This window comes from Pseudopipra pipra, chromosome 5 (assembly GCF_036250125.1).
Source record: "Pseudopipra pipra isolate bDixPip1 chromosome 5, bDixPip1.hap1, whole genome shotgun sequence".
NCBI classification, from domain to species: domain Eukaryota; kingdom Metazoa; phylum Chordata; class Aves; order Passeriformes; family Pipridae; genus Pseudopipra; species Pseudopipra pipra.
This window is the reverse complement of record NC_087553.1, coordinates 44,779,962-44,801,926: the sequence shown is the minus strand read 5'-3', so window position 1 is coordinate 44,801,926 and position 21,965 is coordinate 44,779,962. Positions and strand designations below refer to the sequence as shown.

Below are 21,965 nucleotides of genomic sequence, written 5' to 3'. Positions count from 1 at the left end.
CAGGAGCACTGCCAACTACATGGACAGTAATGGCATTCACACTGAAACTGTTATAGATATTGCTGCTCAAAAATAGCATATAATTTGTTAGAAAAGTAATGAATTAACCACACAACATTATTAGCATATGGCAGTTTCTGTTACTCTGTAACACAAGCCTGTTGGCAGTGAAGGTCAATACCACAGAAAGGGACATTTTTCCACGGCTATCAGTGGACAATCACATGAGAAGCAGTTGATCAGAAGCATCAAGGACAGCACACCCCTCTACAAAATCCAATTCCAGACAGTGCAAACTTATTCACCAGTTATACTCCAAACTGGACTTAAACTCTGCCACAAGGCACCTAAAGAACTGCATAAGGCATGCAAGTTTTGAGGCAGCCTACAGTGCACCAAAAAAACTAAAGCTGTACCAAGAATGACTAAACCACACCCAGTGATTTAGCACTAGCAGTTCTTCTGTTGATACTGCACTAATTTATTTCATGCCATCTACAATTTGACAAAAATCTTTGTAGGGAAGCCAATGGTTATATTCACTGCAGAGGAAAAGACCATACTGTTGATACCTATGAAAGCTTATGGTGGACAGCTCAGGAATTAAAGATTAATGAAAAATAAGTAATTATACTTGAATTCAGAACTAAATTAATTTCTTGAGAAGTCCATTAATTTGTTTCATAGTTTGTGTAGATTTCAGGAAGCATCAATAATGTGGTGTTTAAATGAATTTTTTTTACAGTTCCAATTTCATACGCAAATAGTGGAAACTTGCTAAGAAAGATTAATTGGTATGGATTTTGCAATGGATTTATCACATCATAAAAGTGATTCTCTCTTTATAACATTATTTCCCATGCTTTTGCTGCACTAAAATATTTGTTAATGTATTCATCAACAGATTATATAAAAGATAGGAATAAGAAAAGTAACAGCAAAAAAAGCTTCTTTCTACCATTTGTTACTTTATTAGCAGAATAAAAAAATGTATGACTGTATTAAATGTAAACAACAACTTCAGAAAATTAACTCCACAGCCACCTTGCTAGCCTTTAAAAGAGCACAGGAATATAATCACATCCTCTGACCTTCCTAGCAAACACACAATAACATGGGAAAAAAAGCCCAACAGCGGATTTGGTTTTACCATGTCTGCTGATCAAATTACCAATTTAAGATAATGAAAACCAATATCATCAATTGCATAGAAGGTACCATGTACTTAAAAGAAAATAACATAACGGTAAAGAACTTCCAAAGGAATTTCAGGTGACCGACACTATTTCAGGTATGTACCGTAACAGTCTCACCAATCATTTTGTGACAAAGTGACTTCACAGTGGTTAACCAGCACTTACTCAGTGACAGGTGGCTGTCTCAGACCAACCATATCTTCAAACCTATTATAATAGCCAGGAAACCAAGTCAGATATTACATGTCATCACAAATTTTTAATATCTGTGATGCTTTTCTTCAAGGGGGAAGAAATTGTCTTCAATAATAAAAAAAGCCCAATGGAATATGAGTGGAACGTGGGAATCCTGAGAACTAAAAGGCAAGTTATTTTTCCAGCACTTTCCAAGTCTACCTAAGAAGCACAACTGCCTTTTTAGCATTCCCTACCACTTGTTAAATTTTAACAGACAAGCTTCATAAGCTTTGGACTCGGACCAAACACAAGGTATTTCAGCTCACTGACTATTGGAAAATATTTTAATCACACAGAAGAACTGCATTTTGTCAGCCTAAATCATAATGGTATTCACAGATTCACTAATGTATTTTCAGGTCAAATTAATGAAAAAGACTATTTGATGGTAAGAAACAACAAAAACTGCAGCAGCTGCAGGGACGATTCAGGCAGTACAGTTACACGACCATCATCGATATTTGAATGCCTCCTTGTACAACCCTGGAAGCAACTGTCAGCTATTACTCTGATGCAAAACTGTACACTTTAGATGTGACCAAGAGATGAGGGGAGCATGAAAAAAAATAAAATGCTTATGCTGTGATCTTTCAGGCATAATTTAGTAAGAAGCACAAGAACCAGTCTGCATCTTTTTTTGTAAGCATCTATTTCCTTCATTCTCCTGTTCTCCATCTTTTCAGAAAGTCAGTGTCCCGGTTCCTTCATCTCTCATAATTCTTCTAAGAGAAGGCTTTGCTTCTTTCTCTTTTATATATATATATATTTGCCATGCATCTCTAACAGTATTCAGGTTAGGTTTCTCCTTGCCATGTCAGTCTTTTACTCAGATGCTATATAAAAACTGAAAGTGGAAATAACATTCACTCAACAGAATGTGACCAAAACCTCAAGAGACATCTTCATATCCACCATCCCCTAGTTTCACTAGGAAATTTTAAGAGACTCAGTTTCTGCATGCTCCTTAATCTGTAGGAAGTCTTAAAGTCAAACTTGAATATGATGTAAGATTCAATCTTAAAATTCAATCTTTGTCCACAGTACAAGTATCAAGGTTCTAACCAAGAAAACTGAGAAAATTCTGTTCTAAATATAAATTTTTAACACTTCTAGTGCATTCTAACAAAAAAGCATGACTATATGAGTAGAAAGGTGAAGGAAAGTCAAGAAGTATACTACTAGGTGCAAAGTGGTTAAGGATCAGTTACATTGCACTGCCAAACATCAGAGGTCCGAGGAAGCAACCTATCCATTTTCCACTGGGAAATGTGGAGGTGAAATATGTACCTTTAAAAAGAATGAAAAATATGAACGATAAAGCAACTTTTCTATGATCCTTTTACCACTTAAGTCCTTCCAGCAATTTACTTCCGCACAATTTTTGTAAGCCAAGGGACCCAAATCTGTCTTATGTCTTTGCCTACTAGTCCAGTGAAAGCGGCGTAATTCCCAATTCAAAGAAGGTATTAACTCTAGCCTTAAAAAATAGCTCTCCATTGTTTCCACTTCTTTGAACTTGTGCAGCCTGCTGGAAGAGGAACTACGTTCTTACTCAGTATGGAGAGTGAGGTTGTTAAAAGTAACTGGAGGAAGGCAGCTCCTTCCATGTTTTGTCTTCTGCTACTTTCCAGACAGATCTCAGAGCTCTAGTACTTCTGCAAGCTTTTGCCTTGTAGAGCTTGTAGACATACTGAAATAGATCCATACACTTCACTGTTTCCTAACTAATGTTCTTCTCTGTCAGGAAACGGTTTGTTCCTCACACTGCACTATACACCACTGAAAATATCAAGCCATTCATAACACATCAAAATGAGGTTTATCCTTGAACAATGAGAAAAGAAGAAAGAAGAGCACAAAAGAAAATAAAGTGTTGAAATTAGAAATGGGTTTAAGTTACATACTTATTTTAATCTTCTACTCTGTGAAGAAGTTACACCAGCTTTGGGGTGGATGGTTCATGTTCTGTACTCCAATTTCAGAAATGAACTAGCTGGTTTCAAAACAGTACCAAACTGTACCAGAACAGATTTTTTTTCCCTCATTAAGTGTAACTATATGCTCTGTTTAATTTCTGAGAATCATATTTTAATGATACTCCACATGAGCTATAAATAAAACTTACAAAAAAAAAGTTTACCAAAGTTTTCCAAAGGCCTGATATTCGTTGGAAGAATTGTCTCTGCCACTGCAGTAGAAGTGAGAAGAAAGGTCTCGGCTTCAGCTCCAAACGACATTAAAGGAACTCTGGAAATAAAAGCAGTAACATTAATTGTTTTAGTTGTTTGCAGGAAGTTTTGGAAACAAAATGTGCAAAATCAAAACATTGGGCAACCAAGCTACTTCCAACTTTATCACAGTTGGAAAGAAACGTAAAGCTGACAGTGAACAAAACTTTCCTTGTCATATTTAATTTCAGGCTCCCATTACTGCCTAATCTAGTAAAACTGTTTGAGTAAGGTATGTTATATTCAAGCAATATACATTTGGCTTTCTTCAAAGCCAAAGATAGAACAGTAATAGTCTACTCCAAAGCAGTAGGTTATACCACTGGAAATGAATCTCTGAACACTGATTTAGTACTTCAGCAGAACAGTAGCCTTCTCTGCAGAAAAATGAGAAAAAGTCCATATGACAATTTTTTTGTAATACAAACAAAATAAATACATACTTATTCAGACTCCCTCAGCAAACCTTGGGCAAAATCAGAGCTTGGTTATAGATCTACAATTTTTAAGTCATCACTGAGTTGGAATGAAACTTTCCCTAAGGAAAAGTACATGTAAAATATTTAAATTTATTATTTAAATCTTTAATTATAAGTAAAAAACCTCTTTACTTGCTATTTTGTCTTTAGCCTTTATTTTTATGCCGAAAAAACTAAAGAGATATGTAGTGAAATTAAATCATAGACAGAAGCAACTTCTTACTATGTTATTTTAAAATCAGTTATTTTCATGCTTCTGCTTCATATTCATGAAAAAACCCTTAAGGCATGTTTTAACATACATCTGCTTTCTGACAAAAAAAAATTATTTTATATTCTCTGTTTCACTTGATAGAACTCCTGTTAGCTCTGTCTAGATGCATTTGTTATACAGAAAGACGTGATAGAACCAACCCATGAAAGGAGGGTCCAGGGTGGTGTAGGGAATCAGAATCAGACTGATGTTAAAGTAAACACAGTCTGATTAGAAATAATGTAAAAAGCACATTGAACATTAACTTCTAAACAGAAAATATATTCAAACTCACATTTATGTGAAAAAGTGACATATTAAGATGTGCAAATCAGTGGAGTTACTATGCTTGTTAAGAGTACCAAAAAAAAGTATTAAGACATGCAGAAAACAATCTATTGATGTAAAAATACTAACTGGAAAATATGCAAAAATTTAACAAACACTATTTAGTTTTATGAAAATGATGTTCTATCTAAAAAGCAATTTAAAATAATCAAACTCTAAATTTGAAGCATTAAGATCCTTTGCACTATGAATCCAAAACACACACCTTTCAACTCTAGCAATCACAGATGAACAGGACAATTCCAGTTCTTGTCTCTTCTGTCTGATCCCTGCATTGACTTCTGTGAGTTCTGTACTGAAAGACAAATTTCACACAAAAAGTTACAAAAAGTAACTTTGTATTATGACGATTTTGTATTTCAGTAATTGGTTCTATCAATGACTTTTTAAATTTAACTGTATTAGAACTTTCAACAGTCATGATTAAACTATGCATGGTTATTGCTTAGAGGAAAAACACAGTCACACTAAACATAAAAGAAGTCCTAAATAAACAAAGCAGATGGAATGAAAAACAGGAGATGAAATGTGTCTTTGGGGAGCTGAAGGATGGAGAAACTTTGCATCCTTGACAAATTAATTCTGTTGTATGCATGGCAAAAAGCTTTTGTCTTTTACCAACTGCCAAAAACATATAGACATAGGATTTTTTTTTATTAGTCCATATTATCCAAATAATATTCTTCAGACTGCTCTTTTTCTTCCATGTATGTAAGTGTTAGGCTTAATTAAGTATTAAGTATTTTGCTTAATGTAAAATTGTTTCACGGATTTCAAAGTATTTAAAATCATTTTAAAGAATTCCTCTTGGAATCAAGGAACAACAACAAAGAAGATTGTTTCTGATACAAACCAGGATATTCAATGTTAATTGTTTTGATAACTGCTACTGTAATAACAAGGCTAAGCCTTTCCTATCCAAGGCTTCAATTCAGCAAGGAATTTAAATATGAACTAAAAACAAAACTCCTATTAAATCAATAAGATTGAAATATTTAAATGTGTGCTTCTGATGCTGAATATACAACAGAAATTCAGGTGTGTCCTTAACAGTACTCACTTTAAAATATTTGTGTTTATCCGTTAACTGCTCTTCATTAATGAATATAAGCCCTGCCAATCTTCAAAATATTTCAAGGCAGTGTATATACAGGTAGGAGCAGAAGGAACTAAGGAATCCACAATACAGTAACCCATCAATTTATATGAAGCACTAGTACACACTAACCAGTCATTTCTACAGCTAGAAAAAGATTCTTCACTGCTATCACTGGCCAGAAGTGTGCTGAAGAAATTAGTTCTGATGCACTCATTCCAGCAGGTCTGTCTTCTGGGCTACACAAGAAATAAATTATGAATTAAAGACATCCGAAATAAAATAATTAACATTAAATACATGAAGATGAACCGAAATTAAATTATGTCAGTAAGACTTTAGCTCATAAAAAGCAGGCAACATAATAGGTCCATAGTTATATGCCGAGATTTGCAGTTACAGCAAACAAATTTTCGCTATTCAGCCTCTAAATTTCCAACACCTGCTCTTTGCAGATAAACTTTATATTTTATATAGGCTTCCCAAGCAAAATCTTTAGTGCTCCATACAGAAATTATGAATAAATGAGCCTGATCTTTACTACAGCACAATTCCCATTTCTGCTACCTAATGCACCACAGTAAGCAGTGTTAGCACCTTGAGACCTGCACAGCAGTTCACCCAATGTTCTGCTTCAAGTAACAAGAAAACCTAACGTGGGTAGCTGGGATTCTCCTTTGCCTTCAGGCAGAATTACAAAATTGAAGATTGACTGGTGTGACTGCTTACTGGGCCCTCCCACAGAGGCACAACACTCAGAACCCACTTTGTCTGCTGTGTGCTGGCACATTGCCTTTTGCATGTGTGCAGTCAGCTCTGTTGCTGTGTACTGGACTGGCTGCAGGGGAAAAAACAAAAATCAAAAACCAACAACAAATGAACAATAATCCTCCAGATACTCTTCCCAGACTACCAGACTGAAACACTTAACTTACACTGACCCATTTCTGCCACAGCACCTAAAGGGTTCACGCCACCTCAAATCTGACTAAAACATTCCTGTTCACTATTTTAAAACAGGAACTTAGACTCTTGCCATAATTTTCGTTCGGTAAAAAGAAAAATAAACTTCATAATTGGATATATATAAATATGTGTCTCAATATGCAGTCATTATCCATATGCTGCATCAAACTGTGGCACAGAGAGCTGCTTTTGCTGGGAACATGCCCTATTTCATCAATGTGCAAATTTTAAGTTTTGCCTAAAAAAATTGTTGGGTTTAAGTTTTATTTCAAGAATACTATGAATTTGGAACATTATCCAGATGTTCTACAAATGTCCTTATGAAGCAGATTTTAGTACATCAGTGTTTTCTTTTAAATTCTTTTAAATTCTGAATATTTCTTGGATAATTGAGCCTTGTATCTCCTCCTGAAGGTTTTTAATGGTTCTCCTTTTGTTTATGCACTTTTTTTTTTGCAACAAGGTACCATTTGAGATATTAATGCTATTAAATACTTCACAACAAATCAGTGAAACTAAATATGAAAGCATTCATATTTAAACCATGAAGTTAAATTAGAGGCTGATCTACCATTAAGCCCTATCTTTCCAGTTCAAACCTTCTGAAAGGTACCTTTAAGTTTACATGATAACAGAACCAAAATTTCTAAATATCTGACTTAGAAGGGGAAAACTGGAGCTAAAGATATCCCTGAGAACTGTGGTGTAATAAGCGCCAAATAAAAGTGACAACTCAGCCCCTACACTGCATGAAGCAAGGCAGTAGGCAAAGCAGGGACCCAAACACAGTTTTTCCTCCAAATTTTCAGACTTCATGTAAGACAGAATGATAGAGAATGATGGCATTTACACTTCAGAATTAAATTTATGGCCTAAAACTATTTCATGCAAATACATATACTGGTACAACTATGAGTAAGAAACCACTGATCAAAAACTTGTGTCCCAGAGACACAAAGTATTTTTGAAAGGAGGGATGGTAGAAATGAAACGAGAGCCTTTACAGCTCCTTATAACTTTGGCATCTTGTAATCCTGTGTTTATGGGCTAAAATTTATGAACTAAACAAGAAACCTGGAAAGACAAACACTCTTGTCAGTAATCTCAAATTAAAAAAACCCCAACTTGGTGCAAACTATAATGTCCATGGCTTATTCACATAACAAATTACTTAGTTAATTACATCTATGTATTTTCATGTAAATAATGAAAACCTTCATACAGTGGTATTTGGCTGACAGCTTGTAGCTGAAATCATCTTCCTTTGATGAAGATAGATAAAAACAGGGTTCAGGATCTTACAATGTAACATCCTAATCTAAATGAAAATATTTATCACCACAAAACTAAATTTAGTATGAGAAATAAGCTCGTATAACTTAACACTATTTTCTAATTACCTCAAGACAAAAACAGACAAAATAACAAAGTTTGAATCATACTGAAATTAACAAATAGAAGTCAACCTTAAAAATAAGCAGAAAGGTAGTCTTAAAAATGTTTTAATGAAAGAAGGCATTTACAAATGTTTCATTATCAGAACTAACCTTATTTATCTTCCCAGACAAAGCTTTCTTGTTTCGTTTGTCATACAAAATATTACCTGTGTGGAATAAGGAACACAATTTTGCTCTTAACTTTAGAATATTAGCTCTTGATTGTTTGTTAAAATCATTATTGCAATGGGAGGTTAATGAAAATGTGTATCTCAAGTGCATTTACAATGTTTACATACAAACTGAGTAAAATGAAAATGCACACACCTTCACAATAGCTTTTTAGATATCAAGCAGTTTTTACCTCTTCAGATATTTGCTTACTTTCCTAAGTTAGGAACAGACTTAGCAAACAGTACCTATTAAGCCCCTCAAAATGGCAGCTCCAAAATACAGCTAAGTGCTGCCGTGTCTGAACTCTCACCAAAAAGCCTCCTGTGAATAAAGCCTAGTCATTAGCTGTTCCCAACTGCTTGATGCAGAAAATGACTTGAGGCTGAAACCAAATCCATTTCACTTGTGACTGAAATTGAAGAGGCAGTTTCCCAGTAAAATAAGAACATGAGTTTCACACACTTCTGTTCTAAAAGTTCCACACTTCTATTACTAGGTACTTGGGTTTTATATACAAATGTAAGCAATTAAAAAAAAATTAAACTGGTGCATCAAGAAAAGAAATTCTAGAGTTCCTTAATAAAACACAGCCAAATTCTAGCAAATAAAACACAGCAATTCTAGCAAATGGAAGACAAATACCAACTTACTGTATTTTTTCGTCACAACTTTGCTTAATTTTGCTGTTAAAAGCCCTCTGTTTGGACATACAGCTCTTCTGCAAGATCAACATAAGATATTACAGAAGTTATTTCTGGGCATATTTAAGCTAACACTTCAAACACCCAAACAAAATCTGCTCCTATTTTACAAAATTTTTATTTTGTGCACATAAAGCAAGTTCTAACTGCTATTAAAACCTGAACTTGTATGACGAATGTCATCTTCCATATATTAAAAGCTACAGTGCTTCAAAAAGCTTACAGATAGAAAAAAAAGAGGAAAACCTATTTACACAACAGTTAATATCATGTATTAAATCTGAATGCTCAATTTTGCTTGATTTTATGACAACATGTGAAAGACGCTATAACCTGCTTCCCTAAGTACTTTAAAGAATACCAAAATCAGTGATGATTCATAATGGTGAAATTTATTTATTTTATTTTCTGTAGTGAAGTCTGCTTCACATTAAATCTCAAGAACTCTGTATATTTCATCCATTCCAATAAAGACTGACATTAGATTAGCACTATTTAGTGAAATTCAGCTGTGTAATCCTGAGCTTCCCCTTATACAATGCAGCAAATGTGACAAGATTCTCACAAATGTAATTGATTAAGATTCTCACAACAGAAATGTTATTTCCACTGTTCCCTCTCACACCCACTAGAATAAAATTAGTTCTTCATTACAACTATGTTTTATAGTTGTAGAGGAAAGCTAGCAAGGCTTATGATAACATGAAAGAAAAAGCTATATTTGTTTAAATAATCAAAGGAAAAGACTTATATTGTTAAAATGTGATATAGCCATAAAATATTATTTCAAATTAATATGAAATTTGTCAGAATTGCTTGAAAAATGCAACTTTCACAGAGCTCAATGCAAGATATACACTGCCCTTTACTTATTGCTTGCTATTTGAAGTATTCAGGTGGGAATTATAGCTATGATAAAAGTAAAGCTCAACTACCGCTGATGAAAATTAAGCTATTTTAAAATAAAACTCATTTAAAAAAATTTTGAGGCTGTACATTTTAAACCAGGTTATTGTATACATTTTGAATATTCCAATTCAAATGCTTGAAACTACATGGATGACCAACCTCACAAAACTTCTCATCTTCATATGGCTATAAGTTTCCTTATTGCAGGCACAGGTTTCTTCTTCTTCTTCTTCTTCTTCTTCCTTCCTCCTTTGCTGTTTTTTAACCTGAACCTGTATTGTAAAATAAAGTCAATCCAATCTAAAATTTCACTATACATGGGCTTTAAATTCACTCAAAGACTCTTCCAGTCTACACAGAAAATGAGCTCAAACAGAAGGACTAGAAACCATTTCAAATCTTACTATTTTGATTTCACTGTTTGGAGACTCTTTTTTTCATTTGTTTTTCATGAAATGGAAAAACTCCTACATCTTGATACATTATTGGCAACGCCTGGAGACACATACTAATTTCAGAAAACCAAAAGAATCCATTCAGACTACCACAGCAAGTATCCCAAAGTTATTCACTATCTTTCACTGAGAATCTGTAAGCTAAGTTTTTTAAACTAAGTTTGTTGCTCAGAAGACACAGGGAAAATGCTGAACTACCACTCAACTTCACACGCTTTCTCACAATTAAAACACAGCAAATTCTCCTCTAGAGTAAAATAACTTCTGGATTTTATACAATACTGGGGTTCCAAACCTTAAAAATTCTAAGAAAGCAATACAATTTTTATTTCATACTACGAAGTTCCTTCAATGGCTACACTGCAATTGTTTCCATTAGATACTTGGTATTTCCTCATTCTCAAAACTCAGTTTTCTACACGACTCCTTAAGTTCCTAGCATTCTAATTCTGAATATCACAAAGGGAAAGCTGCCAATGTCCTGATAGCGCCGCTGATGATGCTGACCACTGTGTCTGCATTTCTGGGTACACATTCCACCTATCCCTACTGCTCTGCTGGCTTTTTTTCAGAGCAAGACCCTTCTTCTCTGCTCACCTGTTTAAACTGCAGTTCTACGAACAGAGAACCTTTCGAACTATGTTTTGATACAGCCTTTGCACTCTTCCAAATGTAAACTTCAGTTTACCCTATTTCAGCTGCTTCCTTGATTCTTTAGAAACAAAGATAAAACATTCAAGCATGGTTTTCTATGAGAAGGAAGCATCTGATTGTGATTGCCAGGATGGTGTCTTTACAGGTGACTACCTGGACCTCGACAACCACAAGAAATGGGCAGCAGGAGCCTGTTTTCTAAACATCACAAAATGCAAAACCAGCAGCTCATGAACTACTTATAACCATAATTTCACCACAAAATTTCAAAATTGTACACAGAATTATCATCGTCTTTATATATATATTTTCAAGATCATCTATTAGAAGTTTTATTTTGCTACTTGATAAACTACTCTTCATATCAGTTTTATTCAGAATTGAAAGCTGAAAAAAATTCAGATATTTAGGTCAAACAAGGCTCAGCATTAATTGATTCCTCTTGCCTTCATGTGATTTTGTCTGGGAACTGGAGGCTGTGAACATACATAGAAGATTCACCTCAGCTAAAAAAGAAGGCAGTATTGCACGATAATTGGTATAGCATTTACAAAACCTAGGTTAAAAAACACTTTGAGACCAATTACTATACTTTTATTCTTGGATATATCAGGAAGGCTCAAAGATACTAGAAAGTAGCAACAGCAGCTTTATGATTGTTATTACTACTGTAAATACTTGCTTTGAAAAAATAGTTAAGAATAATTCCTAGCTTCAAATATGTAACAGAAGCATTAAAACAACAATTATTTTTTTATTAAAGCCTATTTAACACAAGATGTATGAATAAAAGGCTTCAGCATAACTCTGATGCTTCTACAGCTGAAGTTATTTAAGAAAATAAGTCTGGAATGTACCTTTATCTGTTTGTCCAATGCATCCAGCCTGCACACTGCTTGAAAGGGTCTGCGATCGATAGGACACGAAGCCTGTGTCTGAAAAATTATTTTTGTAATTACAAAATTTGTAATTAAGAGAAGTCTTACTTTTCTATACTTACATTTGCTATTATAGTAGCTTACAGAAGCACGCAAAATCACAACTTGTTCAGAGTAAGAATGCATTTGAACACATAATCCATACACTCAGTATTTTGTTTCATATAAGCAGCTTGCTCCTTGGGGAAAAATCTAAAGGAAACAAGAATGTAACACAGAAGTTGTGTTCAAAAAAGGAAAGCATTTTACATCAAGCTACCTGCATTTTTTCATTTTTTAATGCTTTTTAGGTAACTGATTTTATACCAATGCGTGTCCTGATTTTGGCTGGGATAGAATTAATTTTTAATTCATAGCCGATACAGTGCTTTGGATTCAATATAAGATTAATGTTGATAACACACTGAAAAGCATGACTTCATTTCTTACTGTTCTTAAGTTTATTTTCTTAATTTTATTTTCAACTGAAAGTGTGTTGGGTTGTGTATCCTCCAAAACACAAAACTGGTAAGCTTAAAAGCAAACAGGTCAACACCTTCCCACATCTTGCTTATCTATTTGAACATACCATATCTCTTTTTCTGCAGTCAGACAAGAGAACAGATCCCAACGTGTAACACAACTACAGTTTTACAAATCATTTTGCATGAAAAAGGAACTGAAGGCTATTTTACCCTAGTAGTTTGATGGAAACAGAGATTTATTGTTTTTCCCTTATCATCTAAATGCCCTTTCATTGAGGCCACACTACATCAGATAAAACACACGAACACAGAAAACAATAAAACATTCTTAACCACGGAATAGGGAAGCTTCAACTGAAGCTCCACTCAACTGGATCATGTAGGGAATCAGCTTTCAGAAAAATCCATATTGGGTATGATTTTTTCCTGTGAGAGAACTGTTTATTCATTTTAATTCCAGACGTGTTTGGTGGAGGGGTGTTCTTTGTTGGTTTTTGTTATCACTATTACACCTTTTTATTTATTGCCCCCTTACCCCCCTTAATTCTGCTGGCCTTCAGAGGCTCAGTTCAAAACACTTCTAAAACAAAGAAAAAAACCAAAACACACAGCCAGCCTCCAGCCCCAATTCACTTGCTGAACAAGAACCACTATATGAATTGTATGCCCTTAAGAGGCACATATCTGCACTTCAGAGAGCTATTCAGGGTATTTTTATTTATGCAAGCAAGATGCAGTATTAGAATTGCACAAGCAGCTGTGAGAAACCTGTATAGGAACTCTGTCCTGAAATTCAGTGGTGAATTGCAGTCTTGTCATTTCATCAGGGCTTCTAATTTTCCAGTTAATTCTATTCTTTTCTCAATTTCAAACAGTGCTCAACTTCTTTTTCACCTACCAGCCCCCAAACATCAAGCAATCAGGAAGTTTCTGAGCTTCTGATTTCAATTGAAGTAGACAGAACCAAATTAGACTGATTTAAAAAAAAAAAAAAAAATATCACACAAAACGAAAAAAAGGCTCCAAGAGTAGTATCATGAACAAGTTGTTGAACAAGAATGTAAGTCAAAGCCATTACCTATCCTTTTGATGCTCTGACATTTTATCCTAACTAAAAGCCTTCCTTTTTGGGGAATACCATTGCTCTTAGCAATGTCATGGCCCTGGCTAAGAAAAGTATATTGGGTTATTAAGACACTTCCCTAAGGACTCAGATCATGAAGACAGTTTTTGTCCTGTAGTCAAGGTAAACCTAACTTACAGTAACATAGCAGTGCAGTATCATTCAGTTGGGATATTTGATAACATGCAATGCACTGTAGCTCCTGAATCAGCTGCAAACTTCAAGGTACATACTTTGATTTTTAGATATACTAGACTGTAAAAGATAGGTAGGAGGAAGTTAATTTGCTTAGCCACTTTCATTCTCATTTCAGGATTTACCTCAGCTGAAAAGTTTATCCAAGAATACAATCTCTACATTGAATTTACACATGAATGTCAAGTTATGTTCCCAAGTTTAAGACACAGTAATTTAGGTTTATTCATTGCAATGAATAATCACAGAATAATAAGTGTTACTAGCAGCAATCCAAATAAGTGTTTTTGCTCCACTAGAAAAATGTTCAATGTTCAGTTTTTCTGGATAAATGTTTAACAACTAAATACAGTTATATACAGTAGTGGAAAGGCAGGAGACATTTTGGAAGAGTCAAAACCTACCATTAGGTTCCGATATATTCAGAAACATCACATGCTCTTTCCACTCCTACTCAATTGCTTTTTATAGCCTTAGCATTATCTGTAAGTTCGCAACATTTTCACAAAGAAATTCTAGCAAACTCAGGACACTTGCATGTGCACCCTCAGGCTCCTCAGGGGAGTACAACTGTTGGGTACCCCACGGAAAACTAAAGATTGCTTCTTTCTAAACATGCATTAGCTCTCACCTGTCTGCTAACAAATAAAACCCAACCTTTTAAATGGAAAAAAACCAAACCAAACTTCTCTGTTCCATTTTCCCAACAGCAAAATGGATTTGTATTGCCACAGAAAGGAGTAAAGGTAAAAAAAAGTTAACTGCATTTATTACAAGAAGCAATTATGAGGAGTAGTGGCCTTTTACTCATCTCTTATCTTTTTTGAGAACCTGGTTCAGTGTTGAGCCTTCCTCATAAAAGACAAGTTAGAAATTCCTCTCTTCTGAGGCTTCTCCTCTTTAGGTAGTATCCTAAGTAACACTGAATGTAGACTGTCCTTTTTGGGGAAAATATTTAAAACAAAAAAATGCTGAGATAGAACTAGTCCAAGAAGCAACTATCACTTTCATTATGCACAAGGGAGAAAAAATGTGAAATGTGTCACAATCTCAGAAGAACCACAGCTTCATGCATAGCGTTATAAATCAGAACATTTAATGTAATGTAATCAACAATATCTTTAGAACCTCACAGCTGGTATTTGTGACTTGCTTTGCTTTTCTTCCCAACAGTTCTTTTCTTGGAAAAATAGCAGCTCAGCACACTTCAAAATGTCTTTGATTGTTTACTCTCCATATGAAACTACTCGGTTTTCATGTTAAAACTGATCACTCCGTAGTGATTTCATCTATCCTGTGATATCTGGAGAATTCACTAGATAAAATATTTAAACATTCACAAAAATCTGCAAGCCCTGAAAAGCTATCCATGAGCACGTGTGTGTTCGTTCTTAAGTTTTCAAAAAAATAATTTCAAAGTATTTTATTTGGTTTTTATGGCCTTCTAGAAAAAAAATCTTCCTTTAACTCCACAGGCATAACTTAATTTCAATATTCCTGTAACTGCTTCACCACCACAAAACTGTGCTCTCTAAACTCAAGGAGTAATTGTCCCTTACTTTAACTGCATCACTTCAAACAGCATTTGAGCAAAGTAAAGAAGGCAAAAGCAGTTACTATATTCCAGCTGGGAATTTTCAGTAACATAAAATAACTTTGGCAGATATGCCCATCTCATCAAGCTCCACGTTATGAGGTAACAAGATGCGAGTATGGAATTCAAGTTGCTGCAGTAAATCCTCCCCCTAATTTTTTTTTCTTCAAGTGGTCCACAATAAAGTCTGTTCATCAACGACTGTACTGAAAAGCTGATCCAAAAAGAAATATGATCCTGCACTCTTACTGCTTTTTTATTAGTTAACCTGTTGAACAATACAAACAATACCAGATTCTCATAACTAAATTCAGGCTTAAAGGTGAGGTTTAAACTGTAAAAGCAATGTCTGTATATTTCACTCTATCTCATAAAATGCCCACAATTCCAACTTCAGTGAAAAGGGAGACCACTACACTAAATGTAGTGACAAGCACCTCTCCACATTTTGATGAAAGAAAAAAAGATATAAAAAAATGCACTGTTTTCTAGAAGCATGTAAAAACCTCAAGATAACTTTCTTCCAGTCTACTTCTAAAAAGCAGGTACATTTAAAGGTTTTGTAGTTATGCCTTAGGAAAGCTATATTTCTGACAAGAGGTTTGTTTTGAGGGGGGGCAAAATATCATTCAGGGATAGTAAAGATACAGAGTGCATAAGAAGAGGTTACTGTCTTAACACCTCGTCAGCAGACTACCTAGTTATAAGTCTAAACAGCTCTCTTCTCTCTACCTACATCACACAGTTGGCTAGCTCTTAAGTTCCAATTCAAAATTGCCATAAAATGTTGACAAGTTCCAATAGTGCCAATGTGTCAATACAGTGACATGGAAGAACTGAACTCAAACTAAAAAACACTCATACAGACTTTTGCACTGAAAGAATTTGATTAATACAGTTTTTCTGTACATCACTTCTCAGATGCACTGTCTGTGTATATATCACCTTGGATACACTTGAACAATAAGGTTTTTTCCATTGCTATTTTTGTTTTTTTAGGTTGTGTTTCTTTGAACACAATGTATGTTTAGTTCATTTATGTGTGTTTAGTTCATCAGTCTGCACTGCAGATCACTGTGGAGATTGTTGCCACATCAGCTCTTTCCTTCCTATATCCTTTAGGACAGAAGGAATTCAGATTAGAAAGAATACACTTTAAGAATTCCAGTTATCATACAGGTAAACTCTCCTTACCCTCAGAAAAATACACATGTGCAGTGTACATGCAGGGCCTACCTGAATATGCTCCAATACTTTGGAGAATTCATGGCTTTATTTACTCCACTTTCAAATCCTTCAGATGAGGGAAAATGAGTGAGTGAAACCAGGACCAGAGCACGAGAGAAATAAGCTTGGTAGGTGAGGATCACTGAAATCAATGTCTCTTACACAAACATTGTAATAATGCAGACAACACTGAATTTGTACTTTTAACACTCTTCTCTCATGATGGTTCATAAGAAGAATTAACAGAGAAGCAAGGACAGAAATCTCCAGCACATTTATTAGCACTCTGAAAAACAGAAGGGAAGTTAAAAAGCCTACAGAAAAGTAAAAGTTTAGTCTCTACTTTAACACTGTTTTCTTTGAATAGAATACAAAACAAAAGTAGAGAGTTTTCATCTAATGCATACAATTTTCTTAGATGAGCTGTTTTTAGCTAATTTGTGCATGTTTGCCATCAATGCTTAATTAACTTCCCTTTGCATTAGCGTTACCTAAAACCTTTCAGAACCAATTATTATAATCTAGAACATATGTGCTTACCCATTGAAACACAAGTTTATCAGAAAAAATAAGTTCAAAAATTTAGTTTTAACCCAACTAGTTTTAATCTACTTGTGATATTACAGACAAGAGAAATACATTAATGTAATTACTTCCCTTGGTGTAAAACAACTGTACCCATGGTTTTTGAAGACTCCAGATAGGGGATTTTTGTTGTTGATTTTCTCCTCCCCCTCTTTTTTTTCTACACGCAGAAATAGCCAAAGCTTCCTCTCTGGTATGTGGGCAGAACAATTTTATCATGTACATGTTCTTTATACTGAAAGCAACTCTTCACTTACACTGTCTTTCCACTTTCCCACTGAAGGGCGTGCCCAATAACCTCAGCTCCAGATTCAGTGCCTTTTACTTTTTGTGATCTTCTAACATAGCCTCACTAAAATACAAAATACAAAAATACAAAGCCTCAAGTTTGAAAGTCTTCATTAGTAAATTACGCCATTTACAGAAGTGGTTGACAGCTGGCCCAGGATGAGGGACATTTATGTTAATCTTCAGGTGCCTAACCAAAACGGCCCCCAATAGTCTGCCAACCAAGTGCTGCCCAGCAGTGCTTGGGAGAGCACTGGTTAGCATGGCCAAAGGCACACAGTCACTCAGGGTTAGGCTTCGTGTACGAAGATTTGGGAAGGGCTCTACCCACATTTGCTACAAGCGCGCTGGTGGCTAAAGAGGCCAATGCGAGATATGCCCGTTGGCCGCGGTTAACCAACGGGGTGAAGGTGGAGATGAGCTTTGTTTAGGCCACCTTTTCTAGGCCCCTCTCCGAGTGGAGCAAGCAGTGCTCTCCTTGAAAAAGGCTGCTTGGTCATTCAGGGTGCTGCTGAAGGAGACTGTCATCTCCAGGGTCAGTCTCAGGCAACCAAAGTCCTGAACCACCTGCATGCAGAGTTGGGTCTGCAGCTTCCAGTGCACCTTTCACCTGCTGTTTTGTCCCTTGCCTGTCGCTACAGGGCTTTACAAATGTGGGTATAACCTTCGGGCCTGCGCAGTGGATTTTTTAGGTGAGATGCAGCATGCGCAGAACTGGACCCACCCTTTAATCCTAAGGTTCATCTGCCAGGGCCGAGCGAGCTTGGACGGTGGCAGCGAGGTCCTCAGGACGTAGGTTTAATTAGAGTGTCCTTCTCTTAGATGGATGGCCTTACAGGGCTAAGTGAGCTCCATCTGCCCGGGTTTGGAATTAGAGTTGTCCTTCTCCTAGGATGACTGCCAGAAGGCTAGTGAGCCCATCCTGCCCATGGACATATTTTACTACAGGACTTCTCTCGCACTGCCCACCCCCGACCCTCCAAGCAGGACTGCCCTGTCCGCCCTCCCACCCGTCCGGGGTCCCCATGGCCCACTGGACCCCCTCCCACTCACCCAAATTGGACTGGAAAGGCACACAAGGTGACAGTCTAATAGCATAGGAGAGTTTAATAGTAGAGGCAACTGAGTTTAGTGCACAGCAATACGCTCAGGTGCCACAATTAACTAGAGTAAACATAGCCAAAGAGAGCAGAACAATTCAAGGGGCATTTTAAAAAGTTAATCTGAAGACAAGTTTCTTAGTGGGGATTCTTGGTTTCCCTCTCACTTTTCTTTAGCCAGTTAGACACATTTCCTCAAAGGGAAAGAAATACAGCACCAAACTGTATTGCTACTTAATTCTGAAACTAAATGCTCACATTTATCCATCAGGATCTAATACAGTAGACCTGTTATGTGGCAAATTTTTTATCCCTTTTTAGCCCGTCATGGAATAAGGGCCATTTTTATATATTGCTTTTAAGTGCACATGTGTCTACACTCTCTCACTTCTTAAAAAGTAAGATCTTCAAAGTGTTACGGCTGCTGCCTGCAGACAGAAGATATGCTGGTACTGGACACCTGACTGCAGTTGCAATGTGGAAAATCTCCTGTAGACTGAAGAGGGAGCAGAATGGTAAACAAACTCTTACCATCTGTCTAAACTACTCTGGTTTTGATTAGAGTCTAAACAGTTATACACAAAAGCCATAAACTCTCAGAAGAACGATGATTATGTACAATTTGAAAACAACAGTTTAAAGAAGTAGTTTCTCCCGTTATATTCCTGTTATATTTTGAAGTCCAGATCCAACACAGAAAAACAGAGGAAACATCTAACTTGAACACAGCCTTTAAATGTATGGAGCACAACTGCAGATATACAAAAGAGCATGTTGATTGATGTGAACATTAGCCTTTTTTTTTTTATTTCATTCAATAATCTTATTCTCAATTTTCTTATTCTCCAGCACTTAGACAGGAAAACAGTGTTTCTAAAACCAATTTATTTATATTCAATAAAAATACTTAATCTTTAGAATTTGTAGCACACTTTTAAACAGCAGATAATTTTTATATCTTTATTACTCAGTGACTTGCATTTGACTACTTGTCAATTATCTAGTTATGATCAACCAAGAACCACCAGAGAAACCTAAACCTTATGCAACACTTCTCAAAAAAAAACACAAACATTTAGTTACTAAATATTAATAGCAGACAAAAAGTACATGGCATGAGCACGCTTTAAACAGCCACATGCTTATGTTTCTATCATTTCCATCTAAAAAACCTCATCTGCTTCTCACAGCTGAAGCTTCTGAACATCTGTCATCCAGTTTTCAACACTTCTTTTGCCCCTTTATTTTTAATTAAAACTACCAGATTAGGCAAAGGAGTTCCATGAACTCAGCAGGCCCGACTGACAAGTAACCTCAGAAGAGGAAGCCTGGAAGGTTTTACTTATCAGACATCACTAATGAAAAGCAACAGCAGCAGCAGCCTTATGTAGATTTTGAAATGCCCCCACACCATTTTTATGGCATCACATCTACTTTACCTGTCAACTCCTAGGAGCAGTCGCTTTTATTCTACTTGGATAGCACTTCTGGCACAAAAAATAAACTGACAAGATAAGAAAAATGTCATATCATTCATCTGCCTCTTCAGAACAAGAAAACTTCTCTTCCGCATTGGGCTTAATGACAATGTGAACAAACTCAAATCCAGCAGGAAGCTGTCCATGCACTGTACTGCTTCCCTGGGCATGTCAGTATTTAGTGCCTTTCAGCTGTCATTATAGCAACACGCTAAGGAAGTCAGGGTAAAATTGTGGATGAGAAGTTCCTGTTCCCTCATAAATAAAATGACTGCAATGAATCAATTGCAAAATATGGCGACAGGAAACTTTGTTTATCATCTGGTTTGTGAATCTAAAGCAAGCTGCATATAATAACCTTTTTTTTACTACTCTGAAGTTCATATAAATTCCTCAGAAAGTGATTTATGTTACTGTCTGCCTTCAGGAACAAATAACACAAGAATTAAGGTTAAAAATATAGCAAGTAAAAAAACGCCACACAATAAATAAGCATATTACATATATACATACATACAAGTGACACCAACTTTCTAAAGGATATACTGCAACCAAAATCATAATTTACTTCAAAAGAAAGATACTGCAAAGAAACCAAGCAGTGGTCTCTACTAAAATGAGCAACAAATTCAAGTGCACAGAAGCAGAAGCAGGACAAAAAGCAGCAACCTCCTGCAGTAAAAAGCAATACTAATTTGGTGTTTTATACTGACAGTTGAAAAAGTTACAGGACAATAAAGACACTAGACTTAATGCAATGATTGCATAAAATATCTGAGGGAAAAGGGACTAAACAGAACAAGATCATAAAGGATTTGTTCAAGTAATTTTTCTTTAAAGTTCCAGAACTATCAATGAAGTTATTGACATAGAACAAACAACAGATATAATTAAAATGAAATTTTTTATTCAGAATAGCACTAAGCCTTTGAGATGAAAACTAAGGTTTTATCAGACTCATTCTGTAGACTGACATGAGCACATATTGGTCTCAGCCCTAAGAGTTGACACTATGACAAACAGCATAAGGGATAACACAAAGTATGATTAAGCTAATAACACTGCAATATTACAGCATCTGTCTAATCTTCCAAACAGCCAACACCAATTTGTTTACTGATCCCTAATCTCTAGTAACCATTACTAAGTCAGATTGTCTAGTGAAAGAAAACACTTTATTGCACTAAGGAGAAAGTTTTCTACAATCTATGTATAAAGGGGTCATTGAAACTCTTCTGTGGAAAGTCAGAATCTGTAACTTTCTTAAAAAAACATCTGTAAGTATTAAATGCAATAGATTTCACTGAAAAATAAAGACACACCTTGGTGCTCAGTCTTACCTCAGCCCACTTAAGAATACAAGCCATGCAGAAGGTATGACTGCAGTTCTCAGGAAAACCAATCTCTTGCTCTAGAAGGCAGTTCAGACAGATGGGGCACGTGTTGCCATCATACAACAAAGCAGAACAGGAACAGCTTTCTTCGTTTTCTTCACCTGGTATTATTAATGTTAACACTTAGAATTTTTGACAGTTTTTTAAAAAAGTCCTTCTAGATTTGAATAATAAAGCAGTAAAAAGATACAATTTTTCTGCAGTTACAAGCAAGGCAAGTTTTCAGGTCTAATGCAGTGAAGAAGCTGGCCAGAGGAGCAGTTGAAAGAATGTATTTCAGGTGAAAAAAGCTATACAATGTATTTCATAGACTACTGTGCTAGTATTTGCCATTAAAACGAAGGAAAGTTAGCTCTAGTCCTATTTCAATAAAGAAAGCATCACAGTGTTTCCTATTGGCCATGTAGTCATTCAGACATAGTTTTCATGAGTTATTCCTCCTTCTGT

At 35.6% G+C, this 21,965-nt stretch overlaps 1 protein-coding gene across 3 annotated transcripts in view; it reads right to left on the bottom strand.

Moving 5' to 3' along the window:
• The window catches only part of SCAF11 (SR-related CTD associated factor 11), a 49,010-nt gene that overhangs the window by 11,100 nt on the left and 15,945 nt on the right, over positions 1–21,965 (bottom strand). Inside the window, exons 1-10 of one of the 3 annotated variants that reach the window (XM_064655850.1) lie at positions 21,465–21,575; positions 20,086–20,150; positions 11,990–12,067; positions 10,183–10,295; positions 9,064–9,131; positions 8,351–8,406; positions 6,604–6,675; positions 5,970–6,076; positions 4,947–5,036; positions 3,574–3,680 (exon numbers count right to left, since the gene is read on the bottom strand). In XM_064655850.1, coding sequence (XP_064511920.1) covers positions 3,574–3,680; positions 4,947–5,036; positions 5,970–6,076; positions 6,604–6,675; positions 8,351–8,406; positions 9,064–9,131; positions 10,183–10,205 — 523 coding nt within the window. In that variant the 5' untranslated portion in view covers positions 10,206–10,295; positions 11,990–12,067; positions 20,086–20,150; positions 21,465–21,575. Of the gene's footprint in view, positions 1–3,573; positions 3,681–4,946; positions 5,037–5,969; positions 6,077–6,603; positions 6,676–8,350; positions 8,407–9,063; positions 9,132–10,182; positions 10,296–11,989; positions 12,068–20,085; positions 20,151–21,464; positions 21,620–21,965 lie in introns of those variants that run through there. The other 2 variants (XM_064655848.1, XM_064655849.1) reach the window with 2 other exon arrangements.